Here is a 15,933-nt window from a genome sequence, read left to right on the forward strand (position 1 = left end):
GTCAGGGGAATGCACTTCCAAAGGAAAGGGCTGGGATTTCGGTAAACCTGTTTGCCTGGTAGGTGAGGGAGAATGAGTGCCAGGGGATCTTCTGGCCTGTGGTGACATCATCCCCAAAACAGGCATCTGTGATGGGTGCTGCCTGCAGAAAACTAACTTTGCTCATATACACACCCAGAGCCGGGCACTCTGCGGGATGCCTGGAGCAGTCTGGCCCCGTGGTGGACAAGGACATGTCCCTGGCTCCTGGTGCCCCTGAAGAGCCTGGAGCCGTGTTCCTCCCACTGCTGGTCCTGCCCACTTGTCCCGTACCCTGGCCGTGCTGCTACACTCCCGTCCTTGCAGGGCCGAGAGGGGTTTCAGCCCCGAGCCGGGCCGAGCCGGGGCAGCTGCTCCTGCCCGGGGAGAGGGAGAGGCCTCTGTTGTCTGCCGGTTACCGGGGCAGGGTGGGATGCGGTGGGGGAGCCCCGCGAGCGGGGGCGGCTGCTGGCGTTGACTAAGGCTCACGTGTGACGGGGAGTGGGGGAGAAGCAGCTCCAAGGCCTCTCGAACAGCTGAGGTGGGGCTCGGAAATACGAAACCGGTGTCTTTTTGGGGTGCCTGAGGCTGGGGCAGCTCGTCCGGGTGGCGCTGGCTGTGCATCGAGGTGCTGCTCGGGGCGGGGCGTTTTTGCTGCGGAGCCAGCGCTTCGCGCGTGACTGGAGCATCGTAAAATGTGTGTGCGAGCCCCAAAATCTGGGAGAGCAGGGGCTGGAGGCGGGCGAGCGGCCGAGCAAAGCTGGGGGATGCTGAGCACTGCGGGGGCAGGCAGCGGGTGACGGACGCGGGGTCCCAGCCGCGGCTGCGGGAGGAGCGGCGCCGGGTCGGGGCTGCGGGGCCGCGTCTGGAGCCGGGGCGAGGCGGAGCATCCCCCGGCCTCTCCCCCCGGCCGGAGCCGCGGGGCCGGGGCGGGGAGCGCTGAGCGTCCTCCCCCGCGGGCCGGGGGGAGCGGGGCTGGGCCAGCCCCTGCGCCTGCCGCGCCATGGAGCGGAGCTGCGCCGGGCGGGAGCCGCAGCCCCGGCCCCAGCCCCAGCCCCTCGGTAAGGATCCGCGGCGGCACCGGGGCCGGTACCCGCTCCGGGGGGGGCCCGGGCCCCCTCCCTTGAGGCGGGGCCGCACGGAGTCGGGGTGCGGGATGCGGCCGAGGGGCTGCGGAATGGGGCCCGGGGGTGCGGGGTCTGCCGGGGGGTGCGGGATGCGGCCGGCGGTGCCGGCGGAGATGCGGCGGCCGGGTCCGCGGAATGCGGCGGAGCGGAGCGGGGCGGCGGCTCGGAGAGGCGGTGGAGGAGCCGGGGGGGGAGGGGGGGGGCAAACGCGCTGCCGGGGCCGGGGCGGCTTCCCGGGAGGGACAAAGCCCGGGCACGGCCCTTCCATCTTGGGGAGGGCCGTAGCGGCCCCGGCCCCGCCGCCGTGGGGGGTGCAAGGAGACTGCCCTTGGGGAGCCCCGGGGGTGGCGGCGCCGGCGCTGCCCCGGCTCGTCCCCGCCGGCCGGTGGGCGATGCCCCCTGTGGGAGGCACCCGCTGCCCCCCGCCCGGGGCCGCCCCCGCCCCGCCGCGTGGACTCGCGGCTCGTCCCGGCAGGGCCGGTCCCGCTGCCCCGGGATGAACCGGGGAGGGCGGCGGCGGCGGGGCCGTGCTCGGGGCCGGGGCCGGGGTTGGCGCTGCCTCCCGGGGCTCCAGTGCAGTGCTCGCTGTGACTAAGCAGAGCTCCGCGGCGAAGCCGCTTCCCACCGCGGGAGGAAGAGGAGAGGCGGCTCCCCTCCCCCTCGGCCCCAGTGCTCCATCGCCCACGGCCCGGGCCCGCGGAGAGGGAGGGATGGCTGCGGCTCCCGGCGGTGCTGAAAACCGGTGGCTCCTGCACCAACCGGCCGCGGGTCCTGGCATGACTGCCCGAACGACGCGTCCTGCGCCAGACATGTTGTCTGAGTCCCGCTCTCTGCCTGCGCCGCCTTCCCGCCCGCCGTGGCCTGCCCACTCGATGCTGTCGCTGCCCGGGGACCAGGGCTGGCTGCTCCCGGCTACCCTGGGCTCCCCGCACACCTGGGTGGGTCATTGGCTGCTCTACTGTGAGCACAGAATGGTGATGAAGGAGCGCGGGCAGCTTTGCACCATGTCCTCCTTCAGGGTCCATCCTTGACCTGTCCCATGTAGGTGACCTGCATGACTGGGCAGCGCGGGCTGCTCCCTGTCTTGCTGCCTAGAGCGGGTTGGATCCACCAGCAGGGATGGGATTTCAGTCTAGGGGCCAGGACCCACCATGGTGTGGGCAGCCAGTGGCACCGGAGGCCAGAAACTCGTGAAGGGCAGCCAGGGCAGGGTGTGACCTGGGGAGCTGCCCAGGTGGGCAGAGGGATGCAGTGGACAGAGGGACAAGGGCCAAGGCAGGGAGCAGGTAGAGGTCTGTTTGTATCCAGGTTTCTTCCAGCTTCTCCAGCCCTTCTACCTTGGCACGGCGGAGAGGGAGGGTGAGCTGGTTGCCCGCCAGTGCCTGTGTTTGGGAGTTCAGCAGCTCGGGAGTTCTCCCAGCGCGGGAGCTGCTGCTGTGAAACCGTCAGAGCAACGTGATGCGACGTGCAGAGTGGTGATGTGACAGTCCCGTGGTGCCATGTCCAAAATAGTTAGCACAGCTCTCTCTCCTTGGAGGGCTCTGGGCAGGGTTGGGCAGCCCCACAGGCAGCCTGCTGGGAATGGACCTGGATCCTGCATGGCCCCAGCCCTGGTAGGTGCCACATCCATGTTGTGAGGCACAGGACCTGTTTTTTGGGGATACTGACCTGCTCCCCAAGGGACTGGATGCTGGCAGGTGCAGAGCCCCATGCCCTGCCTTCCAGCCAGGTTTCTGTTTCCCAGCGTGATGCTAGCAGACAGGTTTTCAGGAGCGTGGCTGGGCTGGCTGCCCTGGGCACTGGTGGACCGCCACATGGGTCGCCCCAAGGACGAGGGCACCTCCTGTCGCCACTGCCAGCATGCCAGATGGATGGTGGGCAGGTGTTCCTGCCCCTGCCCTCGGGCTGTTTGGGGTTGCGCTGTGACCACAGCCACAGTTTGCTGTGGGGGTGCTGGGGCCAGCAGCAGCTCCAGCTCTTTCCTCTGCCTGTGTTTTAAACCCTGGAAACCCCCTGGCTCTGGCCTCACTCTCACCACGAGATCCCAAGTTCCCCTTGTTGCTCTCCAGCTCGGCATGTCACTGCTGGCTCGGCAGTGCTGCGGGAGCTCAATGATCTCTGCCCTGGCCCAGGGGCTGGTGCAGTTCCCCCATGGCTGCCCCCCATATGCCTATCCCAGAGCCTTGGCAGGACACGAGCCCTGGGAAAGAGGGCTGGATATGCCTCTTTCGCCTGCCTGGCACCTGGTTATGTCCTCCCAGGGGCCCTGCTGCCTGCCCCCTCCTGCCTGCTCCAGCCTATCCCCGGAGGCCTGTCCCCCAAAGCGGGGCTGTGGGCAGTGGTGGGGCACCGTGGGCTGAAGCCCAGCCAGCTGCCAGCTGTGTTTCACTGGCTCCAAGCTGGCGGGGAGAGGAGCCAGCCATGGGTGACAGTGCCCGTGTGCCTGGGGACAGGCTGCAGGTGGCTGTCCCCATTCTAGGCAGGGTGTCATTGCTGATGGCGGCTGCCAGGGTGGCACTGGCCACCCCCGAGGTGGGGGCTGCTGGCATTGCCCATGTCTCCCTGCCCAGGCATGTGAGCTGTCACTGAGGGTGCGTGTCAGTGCTGTGCCTGCAGACAGGACATAGTGGGGACGTGTTGGGAATGTGCTGTGGACGTGCCAGGGATGTGTCAGGAGCGCTTGCTCACTGTCCCTGTCATCCAGGTGTGAGTGTTGCTGCAGCACAGGGGAATCCCAGGAGCTGGGTGGGACAGGGCAGGGCTGAGCCCCAAGGCACATCTGAATGTTGAGGCGGGGGTGGGATCAGGGGCAGCACTGGGGCTTGGAGCACCCCCAGGGCTTGAAGCATCCCGGTGCATCCCACAGTGCTCTGGTGGCCTCAGAGTGGCCACCAGCACCCACAGAGCAATCCCTGCCCTGGAGCCACGGCTGATTTCCTGCTCTGCACCAGGACCTGCTGGGACAAGAGACCCAGGGACTCATTCCCGTGGGGCTGCTGTCAAGGCGGGGGAGGCAGCTGGGCACAACTGCACCAGGAAGGGCCCAAGGGTGTATTGTGCACATGGATGTCCCCACGGGCTGTGGGGAGCAGCCCTGCAGGGCCAGCAGTGGCTCTTGGGGCTGGCCTCAAGGTCTTGTCCTTGGCACAGCAGGGACTGGTGCAATGGCCAGGGTGGCTGGGCGCTGTGACACCAGCACCTTTGGGTGGTTTAGCAGTGGTCACCAATGACCTCCACTGCACCACCAGCCCTGCTCTCCTGGCCCTTGGGGCAGGGGTGGGCCCTGGCTGATGACCCCTGCCCCGCTGGGCACTGCACGAGGAGCTGTGGAGCGGGAACACAAGGATACGGAGCTGGGGGGACCTGAGGTGACATCAGGAGGGTGCCCCCCCGATCTTACGGGCAGTGCCCTGCAGGGGTGTACGGCGGGCAGTTAATGAGGGCCGCTGGTCCGAGCAGTGCCCGTGGGCCTCGATGTGCTCTCGCTTCACGGCACCGGGGATCTGCCTCCGCCTGGCTGAGCATCCCTTGCCATGTGCTGGTCAAGGAACCGTGCTGTGCCGGGCACTGCCGGGCCAGAGGTGCCGTTGGTGCTCGGTGGCACAGGCACCAGTGCCAAAGGGACCCATGGGAGGAGCAGGATGAGCTGGGTGATGCGGCGTTGAGGGCAGCACCTCGCCCTGTGCTGGGCACAGCACCGTCCCGGTGGCAGCAGTGGGGCCGGTGCCATGCAGGCTCGCCCGGGCTGGGTGCTGCGGGGCAGCCGTGCCTGTGTGTCTGGGGGGACCAGAGCTAATCCTTGTGGAATGCCCTGGCTGGGGGAGAGGGGACGCCCGCGCCGCTTGGGCGCAGGCAGCGTTGGGTTTCAGGGCAGCTGCCGTGCTGGAGCAGCGACAGGGACAGATGGCGGCAGGGCTGGCCCTGCCCCACATTGGGGGTCTTGGCTGGGCCTGGAGGTCTTGGCCATGCCCACAGCCCTGCCCTGGCCACAGGTGTTGTTGTCTCTCTGGCCAGTGGGGCAGGGCAGATCCTGCCCAGGGCTCTGTGCCTGGCTGTGTGGGGTGGCAGGAGGCACCCACTGTCCCCTGCCAGTGCTCCCCACACGTCCAGGGCTCTCTGAGGTATTTCCATCTGCTCAGGGGATCAGCCTGGCCTCGATGCTTTCTCTCAGCCCTCTGGGCAGCACTTGGCTGTGCCACCACAGTGGTCCCAGGGTCACCCCTCCCAACTGGCACACACGTGGTGACACTGCAGGTACCATCCTGGGATCTGGCACCTGGGAGCTGCCAAGCCCTTCTGCCTATGGATGCCCATCTGGGGCAGCCCTGGGGGGACAGAGCAGGGGACCCCCCAGTCCCAGCCCCTCATCAGACCGCTGGCCGCCTTGCAGGGTGCAGCGCTGGGGACATGGGATGTGCAGGATCAGGGCCAGGGGATGGGCCGGCTTCCTGCGGCAGAAAATACCCGGAAGGTCTGCGGGGCGGCCAGGGCTGGCTGTGTCCCGGGCTGGCTGTGTCCCCACAGAGTCCAGGGTGGAGGAACCCTGTTAACACAGTCCTGGCCTGGGGGGCTGCAGCAGCACCCCCAGCCCCTCTCTGGGGACCAGGGGACCAGGGGACCTGGGGTGTGCCCATGCTGTCAGTGCAGGGGGCTGGCAGTGCCTCTCTGGGTAGCCTGGGCTGACCCTGGCTTGGAGTGCTCCAGCATGGGATGGGTAAGAAGCCATGGGGTGGGTGAGGAGCGGCGCCGGCTGTGTTTGCAGAGCCCACACTTTGCCCCTCGCTGAGGGTTGTGGAGAGCTCTGCAAACACGGCTGAGCCGGCGCGTGACATCAGCTGGTGGTGGGTGCTGCTCACTGGGGTTCTGCCATCCCCCCTGCAGCTGGGGGCTCGCTCTGCAGTGGTGCCCAGCGGGCTGGAGTGGTGTGTCCTGGGATGGCTCTGGCATCATTCCGGCCAGGAGCGATGGTGCCGCCGCTGCGTGGGGGTTGGAGTTGGGATCCTGGCAAGTACTGAAGGGTTTGTTTGCAAAGGGCTGATAATGGGGGCCGGGGGAGTCACCACCACTGTTGTCACTGCAGACACTTCCGTCACCACTTCTAGAGGGCACGTGCTGTGGCATTGCCAGGCGCTGGCACCGTGTTGGGGTGTGCTCAGGGCTCCCTCGGGTTGCCTGGGGGGCATCCAGAACGGGGGTGATCCCCCGGGCTGCCCCACGGCCGGCCCCACGCGGGGAGGGGGCTCTGTCTGGCGGCCTCGTGTGCATTCCTGGGCCATGAGTTCATGGCTGCGGGTCCGTGGCTCGATGGAGGCCGTGGGCTGTCACGGTGACGCCACGGCCCGCGCCCATCCTGCCTCCGGCTGAGCTGTCTGTGCCGCGGAAGCGCTCGACGTCCTCGTCCCCCCGGGGAGAGCTGCAGGGGAATGTGGGGTCCCTGTGCCCATGGGGGGGGTCTCTGGCCCCGTGTCCCCCCACGGCAGGGCCAGGCGGCAGCTGCCAGGGGATGAAGGGCAGCTTTGTGGTGGCAGTGCCTGGCGGAGCCCGGCTGTCCCTCTGTGCATTGTGTGCCCAGCGCCTGGCACCCGCCGCGGATGCCCCCCAGGATCGGGGCAGCAGCAGCAGGGCTGAGGTGGGATCCCACTGCCCTCCCTGGCCTTGCTCCTGAGGGCTGTGTTTGGGGGGGACAGGGCTGTGCCCCTCTGAGGGCTGTGTTTTGGGGGGATGGGGCTGCCCAGTTTAGTGACTGCGTGTTCTGCTCTGCTCCTCTTGCAGGGAAGCCACCATCCCCGATGGGAGACAGCATCCCCCCACCCTCCGCACCGCCCCCTTCACCTGGGGATGCCCTGCAGGGAGACCGCAGCCCCCCTCAGCGTGACCAACCCGGCCCTCCAGATGTCATCCCCTCGGAAAAGACCGTCCCACCCATCCCTGCAGCCATCCCCCCCTCTGAAAAGATTGTCTCGCCCGTCCCTGCAGCCATGCCCCCCTCTCGGCAGCCCAGCTGCCCCCCGGCTGTGATGCCCCCCTCTGAGAGCAGCCCCCCTCAGCGTGACCGACCCAGCCCTCCAACTGCAGCACTGTCAGGACAGCCTGTATCTCCCAGCCCTGCAACTCTGGTTCCCTCAGCACAGAGTGTCCCCCCCCAGTGTGACCAGTCCCCCCCCGGGCCCCCCAAGCCCCCTGGGACAGAGCACCCCAAAGAAGAGGCACTGCCCCATGCCACTGGCCAGCCTGTCCCCGTCCACGCTGCCGCCCCTTGCTCGGCAGAGACACCGCCCCACGGGAGCCAGCCCCCAGCCCCAGCTGCCGCTGAAGGGGCTCCTCCTGATGCCAGGAGCTCCCTGGGTGCCGCAGGTGGGCCCTCGAAAGATGTGACCCCCCGCAGCAACCGCCCCTCACCGTCTCCTGCTGCCAGCCCCCGGCCCAAGCAAGGTGGGTGCCAGGAGGTTGTGGTGCTCCAGTGATGCTGCACCCTGTGAGCACCACTGGATGCCTGGTGGAGCTGGGTGCTACCCTGACAGCCTTTCCCCTCTGCAGATGCCCAGAAAGCCCAGGCAAGGCACAAGCAGGCAAAAGAGCGGCGTGAGGAACGGGCCAAGTACCTGGGTATGGGGCTGGGAGGGAAAGTGGATGGGGGGGAGGCAGGGGCTAAGGCGCTTTGCTGGGTCATGGGCAATCCCATTAGCTGTGATGAGCTGAGCCCAGGCGGACACGGTGGTGCTGGCAGCTCTGCCCACCAGGCACACCACTGATTCCCCAGCACACTGCTGACCCCTGGGCACACCACTGACCCTCCGGCACACCAGTGACCCCCAGACACACCACTGACCCCCAGGCGGGCCACTGACCCACCAACACACTGTTGCTCCCTGCTCTGGATATTCCCCAGGTCTGTGCAGGTGCCACCAGCCTGGTGCCCAGCTCTGTCATGTGCAGGCAGCCCCAGGCAGCCCCACAGTGGCTGGGGGCAGCGGGCGAGTGGGGCCCCTGCGTCGCGCATGGGGCCTCCTTGTCCCTGCGCTCTTTCCACCCTCATTCCCCCATTGTTCACCGCGCGGCTCGGCGGGCTCCTGGCGGGCTCCCGGCCTCCCTTTTGTCCTGGCCCAAACCCCTCCCTCGCCGGCCGGCCAGCCGGTGGTGATGCTGCCTGCCCCGCAAGCCCGGCCGCGTGCCCTGGACGCAGCCAGCCTGTGGCCCCATACCACCGGCATGGGCATGCGGTCCCATCACGGGGCTGCCCAGGGCTGTGCCTCCGGTGCGATCCCACTGCCCCCCACAGCTGCCAAGCGGGTGCTATGGCTGGAGAAGGAGGAGAAGGCCCGGCTGCTGCGGGAGAAGCAGCTGGAGGAGCGGCGCAAGCGGCTGGAGGAGCAGCGGCTGCGAGCGGAGAAGCGCCGGGCGGTCCTGGAGGAGCGGCAGAGGCAGAAGCTGGAGAAGAATAAGGTGGGGATGGGGATGGGTATCATGGGTGCAGTGGACAGAGGGCTGGGGCAGCACATGGATTGCAATCCCTGAGGAGTCCTCATGGCTCCATCAGTCCTTTCAGGAGATGCTTCATGAGCCCTTCGGGAGCTGCCCACTGTGCCCATCCTCTGCTGCCCCTCCTTCATGGTGCAGAGCTTGCACCGTGCCCAGCTCCTTGGCACGTGTGCCCTGGCCAGGGCAGGCATCACTGTCCTGTCTCCCTCCAAGCACCAAGCATCCCCATTGCTGCAATGGCCTCATGCTGGGAGGCTCTGGCTGGCCCCAGCCCCACTCCTGCAGCCGCCGGGCTCAGCCTGTCCCTCTCCCTCGGGCAGGAGCGCTATGAGGCAGCAATCCAGCGGTCGGTCAAGAAGACGTGGGCAGAGATCCGGCAGCAGCGGTGGTCCTGGGCTGGGGCCCTGCACCACGGCTCCCCTGCACACAAGGACGGTGAGTGCCGGGCGGGGCACAGGCACCTGGGACCCTGTGGCTCTGACGGCAGTGAGGGCAGCTGGGCATCTCTCTGCCAACCCTCAAACCCAGCTCAGCCCCACTTGGTGGGGTCATGCTGCCATCACTCTGGGCTGTGCTGGGGACTGATGGGGTGCTGTGGCTGTTCCCTGCTCCTGTGGGGCTATGTGTAAGCTGGAGGCTGTGTGTCACAGTCCCTGTTCCACTCAGGGACCTGCGTGGGGACAGCCCTGGCTGCCTCAGCATGCCATGGCCATGCTGCCAGGTCTCCAGCAGCCATGAAGGGCCCCTGGCCCCAGGGGCTGTGGAGCTGCATAAGGCCTCTGCGAGCTCTGGTTGGGGTCTGTGCTGTGGCGTGTCCCCTTGTTCCCCAGCTGGATGGGGGCAGTGCTTGGCCCCTCCAGCTCCAGTGTGGGGGTGACCGTGGCTGTATATGTGGCTGCAGAAGCTGGTCCTGCTCCTTGGGGGCTTCTCAGGGACACCCGGCACGATTCAGCACTTGGACATGTCTCCACTGTCCCCTGACTGCTGTGCTGTGCTGTGCTGGCAGGTGCTACCACTCTCTGGTATGGATGGTGACAGAGGGGAGTGCTGTGTATTTGGGAACCGTCTGGCCTTCATGTGCCATGGGGCAGCTGTTGTGGCCCCGGCTGTAGCTGGCCAGACTGTGTACAGGTGTTGTGTTCCTGGCTGTACCTGACCGGGCTGTGTACAGGTGTTGTGTGCCAGGTTGCGCGTACTGGCACGGTGTGCCCAGTGCCATGTGTGTACAGGTGTTGCGTGCCCGGCTGTACCTGGCTGGGCTGTGCGTACAGGCTCCATGTTCTGAGTACACCTGTCTTGGTGCTGTGTGTGCCACTGTGGCTCATGGCACACTCGGGGGCAGCCCCTTGTGTCTGTGGTGCAGCACCTGGCAGGGTCTGGCAAGGGGACACCTTCCCCTGCCACCTCCCATTGGGATGTGCTGCTGGAGCTGCTGCCAGCTGTCACTCACCAATCTCCCGCCTCCACCACCCCTGAGCTTCCCTGGCTGTTTTGTCCAGAGGAGCCCGGCCAGGGTGGGGAGATCCCAGCTACTTGTGGAGGTGCTGCCAGCCACCAGCACTGTCCTGGCAGTGCCGTAGTGACCCAGCACCAGTATGATGTTGTCTCGTGTCTGTCTGGACCTGCTGCCCTCACCCTGCTCCCCCAGGGTGGATGCTCGCCTGGTGCTGCCGAAGTCCCCGGCCACCCACTCCCGATTCCCAGGACTGTGTTTGGGAAGACTGTTGTAGCGGGGCCTGGGAGCCGCCCTGGCTCTCTGAGGATGAGATCCCTGCATGACCCCAGCATGACCCTGCAGGGTTCAGACACTGCCATACTGAATGCCAGTGCTGTGTGTTGTGTCCCCAGACGGCAGTATCTCCTCTGGCCCCACTCTGTGCTGTGTCCCAGAGTCCAGCATCTCCTGCCCCAGTCTGTGCCATGTCCCTGGATTCCAGCATCTCCTGCCCCAGTCTGTGCCATATCCCTGGATTCTAGCATCTCCTACCCCATTCTATGCTGTGTCCCTGGACTCCAGCATCTCCCCTGGTCCTTCCACTTCCGCCCCAGTGCCCTGGCACGGCCGTGCATGCTGCATGTGGGGGGCCTGGCCCCGGCCCCGGGACCTTAATGCCCTTGTGTCTTTTCCCTCCTCCAGGTGCGAGCCGGTGCTCGGTGTCCGCTGTAAACCTCCCCAAACACGTCGACTCTATAATCAACAAGCGGCTCTCCAAATCCTCCGCCACCCTCTGGAACTCTCCCAGTAGAAGTAAGAGCCCTTTGTGTTTGCCCCAGCGCAGGGGGCACAGCCCGGCCCCCGCCCAGCGCTGGGGACCCCCGAGGCCAGGGTCCCCCATCCCCAGGTGTCCGCGGAGAGAGGAGAAGCCGTTTGCTGTTTGCGGGAGGAGGCTGGAACCGGCCGGTGGCTCCTTGAGGCTGTGTGGGCTGGGAGGAGAAGAAAGAAGAGGAGGAGGAATGGCTGGGTGGTGGCAGCCCCGTGGGGCGCCAGGACGGGGATGGGAGCCTGGCTCCCTGCCCCAGGGCAGCTCCAGTGGGTGCCGGTGCACCCACAGAGGGGCTGCCTGTCACTGGCCCTGCTGGGGCTGGGCACAGTGCCGGTGTCCCCACAGGCTCCTGGGGCTGGGTTCCACAGAGCTCTGTGGCCATGGTGCTGCAAGGTCGTCCTGGCCCTGGGAGTGCTGCCCAGGGCTGCAGCCGTGCCGGAGGGATGTGTCCAACAGAGGGATGTGTCCAGTGCCGGGGCTGCTGTTGTGTTTGGGGTTGCCTGGTGATGGGCGCCTTCCCGGACGGGTATAAATAGCCAGAGCAGCTGACGCCGGTGGCTGCGGTGACGCAGGCAGCTCCCACCGCCCCGTGCTGGGGCTCAGCCCAGGGACAGGCACCTGGGGGCTGTCAGCAGTGCCCGGGTGGGAGCAGCATCTCCCTGGGCCGGTGCCAGACCTGCCATCCTGTCCCCCCGCAGCACCCATGGCTTTGTGCTCTCCCCTCCCGGCAGCCGGTGCTGCCCCTGGCCTGATGCCCAGTGGAGAGGGGCAGAAGGGCCCTGTCTCCATGGGCGCTTCCCATGCGCCGTGGGGTGTTTGGTGACAAGTGCTGCAGGGCAGCCAGTGGCAGCCCCGTGCCCATCTGAGCCAGCTGTGTGGTTGGGCATCGCCGTTCCGTGAGTGCTGTGAGCCTGGTCTGGCTCCTGGGGCATGCTTGGTGATTCAGCACAGCTCCCGTGGGATGAGGGCACACTGTGGGGCCGCTGGCACGTGCCAGAGCCTTGGTCACACAGGGCAGGAGCACAGAGGGATGCCATTGCTGGGCACAAGGAGAGGGCAGAGTGGAAGGGCTGCTGTCACCAGGGTGGCATCCAGCACCACTGGTACACGGTGACTGTGGTGTCCACAGGACACAGGGATCCCACTGTCATCATGCCACAGCGCCGTCCCACAGGTGCCCAGCCGCCCGCGCATGCTTGGGCCCGCATGACCCTTCATCCTGCTCAGCTGTGTGAGGCAGTGGGGACCCTTCCAGCTGCCTGGGGTCGTGGGGACCCCTCCCCAGCATGTCCAAGCTCTGGGCATTCCTGAAACTGTGCATGCGCCATGGTACTGCTTCAGACACATGGCTGCTCCCTCCCAGCGGTGGCAGGACTGGGATCTGAAGGTTTGTGGCGCACTAATGGCCCCTGTTCCTCCCCAGACCGGAGCCTGCAGCTGAGCCCGTGGGAGAGCAGCATCGTGGACCGGCTGATGACGCCCACCCTGTCCTTCCTTGCGCGCAGCCGGAGCGCTGTGACGCTGGCTGGGAATGGCAAGGAGCAGGGTGAGCCCCCGGGGGTCAGGGACACCCGGGTCCTGGCACAGGCAGGGAACCAGGATGAGGGAGTCTGTAGTCAGTGGGGAGCTGGAATTGGTGCTGGCTCTGTCCTGACCATGGTCACTCCTCTCCCAGTGCCCGTGTGTCCCCGCTCAGCCTCTGCCAGCCCCCTCAGCCCCTGCCACAACCACCGCCTGCCACACCGCTGCTGGGAGCGCCGGAAGGCAGCCGCTGCCAGCCCTGATGTGACGCCGCGCCGCAGGACCGAGCCCTCGCCCGTGAGTGCCACCTCCCACGGGACCCTGGGTGCCAGGGCAGCTGTGGGACACAGTGTGGCTTCCGGCCGAGCCCAGCACCCAGCGTTGACACCATTTCTGTCTGTCCTTGGCCGGAGTAGAAGAAGAAGGAGAAGAAGGAGAAGGATCGGGACAACGCCAAGGAGCGCAGTGCCCTGTCCCGTGAGCGCAGCCTCAAGAAGCGGCAGGCACTGCCGGCAGCACAGCCCCGGCTCCTGCCTGCGGCTGACAGCAGGTCAGGACCTCCTACCCTGAGGCTTCCCAGCCCCTGACCCCACCCGGGGGCTGCCCCAGCCCCACTAACACGGTCTGTTGCTCTGTTTGCAGCCCTGGCCCCAAGAACCGTCCCTCATCCCCTGCCGTTCCCAAGAACCGTCCCTCGTCCCCTGCCACCCCCAAGAACCGTCCCTCATCCCCTGCCACCCCCAAGAACCGTCCCTCGTCCCCTGCCACCCCCAAGGCCCGGCCGGCGTCCCCCAGCCCGGCCCTCAGCTCTCCCCACAAGCCACCCCTGCCTCGAAGTGCCCATTCCTCCCCCAAGGTGCGGGCCAGGGCCCGGGAGGAGCGGGGGGAGCAGGAGAGCCAGGCGAAGGTGCGGGAGAGGATGGAGGAGGAGCGGGGTCTGGCACCCCCGGCCCTTCCTGAGCCCCCCAAGGTGCCCGCAGAGCCGACAGCAGGTGGGTACATTGTGGCCAGGGAAGCCGTGAGGCTGGGAGAAGCCAGAGCAGCCCTGACGCTGCCTGCCTCCCCCAGCACACCCAGTCCCTACGGCCCCCGGCCCTGTGCCGGCCAGCCCCCCAGCCAGACCCTCTGCCGGCACCACGGACCGGGAGGAGGCTGCCCGGCTGTTGGCAGAGAAGCGACGCCAGGCCCGGGAGCAGCGGGAGCGGGAGGAACGGGAGCGCCGGGAGCAGGAGGAGCAGGAGAGGTGGGTGTTGTCCCCCTAGCCCCCAGCCCTGGCCTCCTGCCGTGCTAAGGGCTCCCTCCCCGCAGGCGGGCGCAGGAGGAGCGGGCGCAGCGGGCGGCCGAGGAGCAGAGCCGGCGGGAGGCCCTGGCACGGCAACGGGAGGAGGAGCGGCGGCTGCAGGAGGAACGAGAGGCCCAGGAGAGAGCCCGAGCCGAGCGAGAGGAGATGGAGCGGCTGCAGAGACAGGTTGGGGTGACAGGGTGTGGGGGAAAGGGGCTGCAGCAGGGGATGGGGGGACAAAGGCAGGGATGGAGGGGGAAGGCAGGGATGTTCTTCTGGGGGATGAATGGGTGAGAACCAGCCCAGCGCCTCAAGGCCCAGGGTGGCAGGAGAGAACATGGGGCAGGGCTGTGCTGAGCTGTCCAGGCAGCACATCCCATCAGTCCCTTCCCTGGTCCTTGCCCCATCCCATCCCTCCCTGTCGTATCTCATCCATTCCCCCTCTGCTGTGACACAGAAGGAAGAGGCCGAGGCCAGGGCACGCGAAGAGGCTGAACGGCAGCGCCTGGAGCGGGAGAAGCACTTCCAGCGTGAGGAGCAGGAGCGGCTGGAGAGGAAGAAGGTGAGGGTGGGGGGCTCCTCCAGGCAGGGGCACAGCAGGTTTTTCCCTGGAAGGGATCCTGCCTGGCACCAGGGGCAGATCTGGGTGGCCAGGGCCCCTCTGTGAGCCCCTCTGTGACTGCAGCGCCTGGAGGAGATCATGAAGAGGACGCGCAAGTCGGATGCAGCAGACACCAAGGTGGGAGCCTGTCGTCTGTCCCGGGGCACAGGGAACTTGGGGCACTCTACAGAGCCCTCCTGCCCCTGCCCGCAGACCCTCACAGCTCTCCTGTCCCTGCAGAAGAAGGAGGACAAGAAGGTGGTGAATGGGAAAGCAGCTGAGCAGGAAGATGTCCCAGGTGTGTGGGCACCCCAGGATCCTACTTCCCCCAGCCATGGTCTGGTCCGGGCCATGGCTGAGCCAGGTTCTGCCGTGTCCTCAGGCCGCGAGAAGCACCTGGGGCCAATCCCGAAGGCAGAGGAGCTCCCGGAGACAGAGACCCCAAGTGCAGGGACACCAGGGGGAACGAAGGCCTTGGTGGGCGAGGGGCTGCAGCCAAGGTGAGCGCGGGGACACTGGGGGTGCCGGGGGGCAGCGGGGCTGGGGCTGAGCCCAGCCCTCCCATCCCGCAGCTCCAAGGAGGCAGCGGCCCTGGTGAACGGCGTGCAGCCCAGCAAGCACGAGAACGGCTTCTCGGGCACCGAGGGCTCCAAGGAGCTGCGGGATCTCTCCCACAACGGTGGTAGCCCTGGCAGCATCATCCCCTTCGGCGACAAGGAGCCTTTCCTCAAGCAGGCCGTGGTGAAGCCCCCACAGGTGACAGGTGAGCAGCGGGAGGGGTGTGGGGGGACGGCGCTGTGCATACCTCAGGCTCACACTGCTCTCCCCACCTGCAGAGGTGCTGTGAGGGCCTGGCCGATGTTCCCAGGGGCCACTGCCCGTGCCGTGACCCCGGCGGCGGCCCATGCAGACCCGTAGCTGTCACCAGAACACGACCCTTGCTGCTCCTCCCGGGCGCCCGGGGGCTGTGGGACCCCGGCGAGGACGCCTGGCTCCTCTCTTTGTTCTCGTTTTTATTTCGTTTTGTTGGGTTTTTTATTTTAAATATGCACCTTATCAGACTGACAGCCCACCCTCGCAGCCTGCCGGAGCCGCCCCAGACGTGTGGTGTAATGATGTAGTTATTTAACTCGCTGGGTACAACGTCTGTGAATACTGTAAATAGAGCCGGCCGGGTGTGGGGATGCTCTGGGGGGCTCGGGGAGGTGGGGGTCACAGCTCCCTGTCCCCACATTCCCCCGCATGTCCGTGTGTCCGGTGTCCCCGGGCCCGGCCGGCACCACGCTGCTCTGTGCCCTTGTGACAGTGTTATGCATCCAGACAACCTTTGACAACAATTAAAAGTGGACAATGCCCTCGGCGTGCCTCTCTGAGTCCGGGGAGGGGACTGGGCGGGTCCGTGCCCGCGCCTTGGTGCTCCGCAGGGCAGGGCAGGGCAGGGCTGGGCAGGGCAGGGTAGGGCTGGGCGCTCTGCCGGCCCCCACAGCAGCGGGGCAGCTTCGCCCCCGCGCCCGGCCGAGCCCCCAGCGCTGCCCACTCCATCAGCTCCGTCCCGGCGATGGGCGTGAGGGGCCTCATCCCTGCGGTCCCACCTGCAAGCAGGGCCCTGTCCGAGGGCTGCCCCTCCCCTCCCGGGCCCTC

General features: G+C 67.2%; 1 protein-coding gene across 3 annotated transcripts; it reads left to right on the forward strand.

The window, feature by feature from the left end:
* The first annotated feature begins 632 nt into the window (after window positions 1-632).
* On the forward strand, window positions 633-15,647 carry MAP7D1 (MAP7 domain containing 1). Of its 3 annotated transcripts, none has more exons than XM_082296475.1 (18): window positions 633-715; window positions 6,918-7,577; window positions 7,683-7,751; window positions 8,425-8,588; window positions 8,945-9,059; window positions 10,762-10,872; window positions 12,312-12,434; window positions 12,564-12,706; window positions 12,826-12,959; window positions 13,052-13,401; window positions 13,478-13,652; window positions 13,718-13,877; window positions 14,149-14,253; window positions 14,377-14,430; window positions 14,533-14,590; window positions 14,675-14,792; window positions 14,865-15,055; window positions 15,129-15,647. In XM_082296475.1, exons 2-18 carry the CDS (start codon window positions 6,935-6,937, stop codon window positions 15,137-15,139), a joined length of 2,724 nt encoding a protein of 907 aa, XP_082152601.1. In that variant the 5' UTR covers window positions 633-715; window positions 6,918-6,934; the 3' UTR covers window positions 15,140-15,647. The 3 variants fall into 3 exon arrangements, with proteins under 3 accessions (XP_082152601.1, XP_082152600.1, XP_082152602.1); XM_082296474.1 differs by lacking the exon at window positions 633-715 and adding an exon at window positions 929-1,079; XM_082296476.1 differs by lacking the exons at window positions 633-715; window positions 10,762-10,872 and adding an exon at window positions 929-1,079.
* The last annotated feature ends 286 nt before the right edge of the window (window positions 15,648-15,933 follow it).

This window comes from Coloeus monedula, assembly GCF_965178545.1.
Source record: "Coloeus monedula genome assembly, chromosome: 24".
NCBI classification, from domain to species: Eukaryota; Metazoa; Chordata; class Aves; order Passeriformes; family Corvidae; genus Coloeus; species Coloeus monedula.

Bases quoted from the DNA above. Each gene is read 5' to 3' on its own strand.
- MAP7D1 (XM_082296474.1), top strand. From the start codon at position 1,022: ATGGAGCGGAGCTGCGCCGGGCGGGAGCCGCAGCCCCGGCCCCAGCCC. The intron at 8,589-8,944 runs GTGGGGATGGGG...TCCCTCGGGCAG, and splicing joins AGAAGCTGGAGAAGAATAAG to GAGCGCTATGAGGCAGCAAT. The intron at 14,254-14,376 runs GTGAGGGTGGGG...CTGTGACTGCAG, and splicing joins AGCGGCTGGAGAGGAAGAAG to CGCCTGGAGGAGATCATGAA.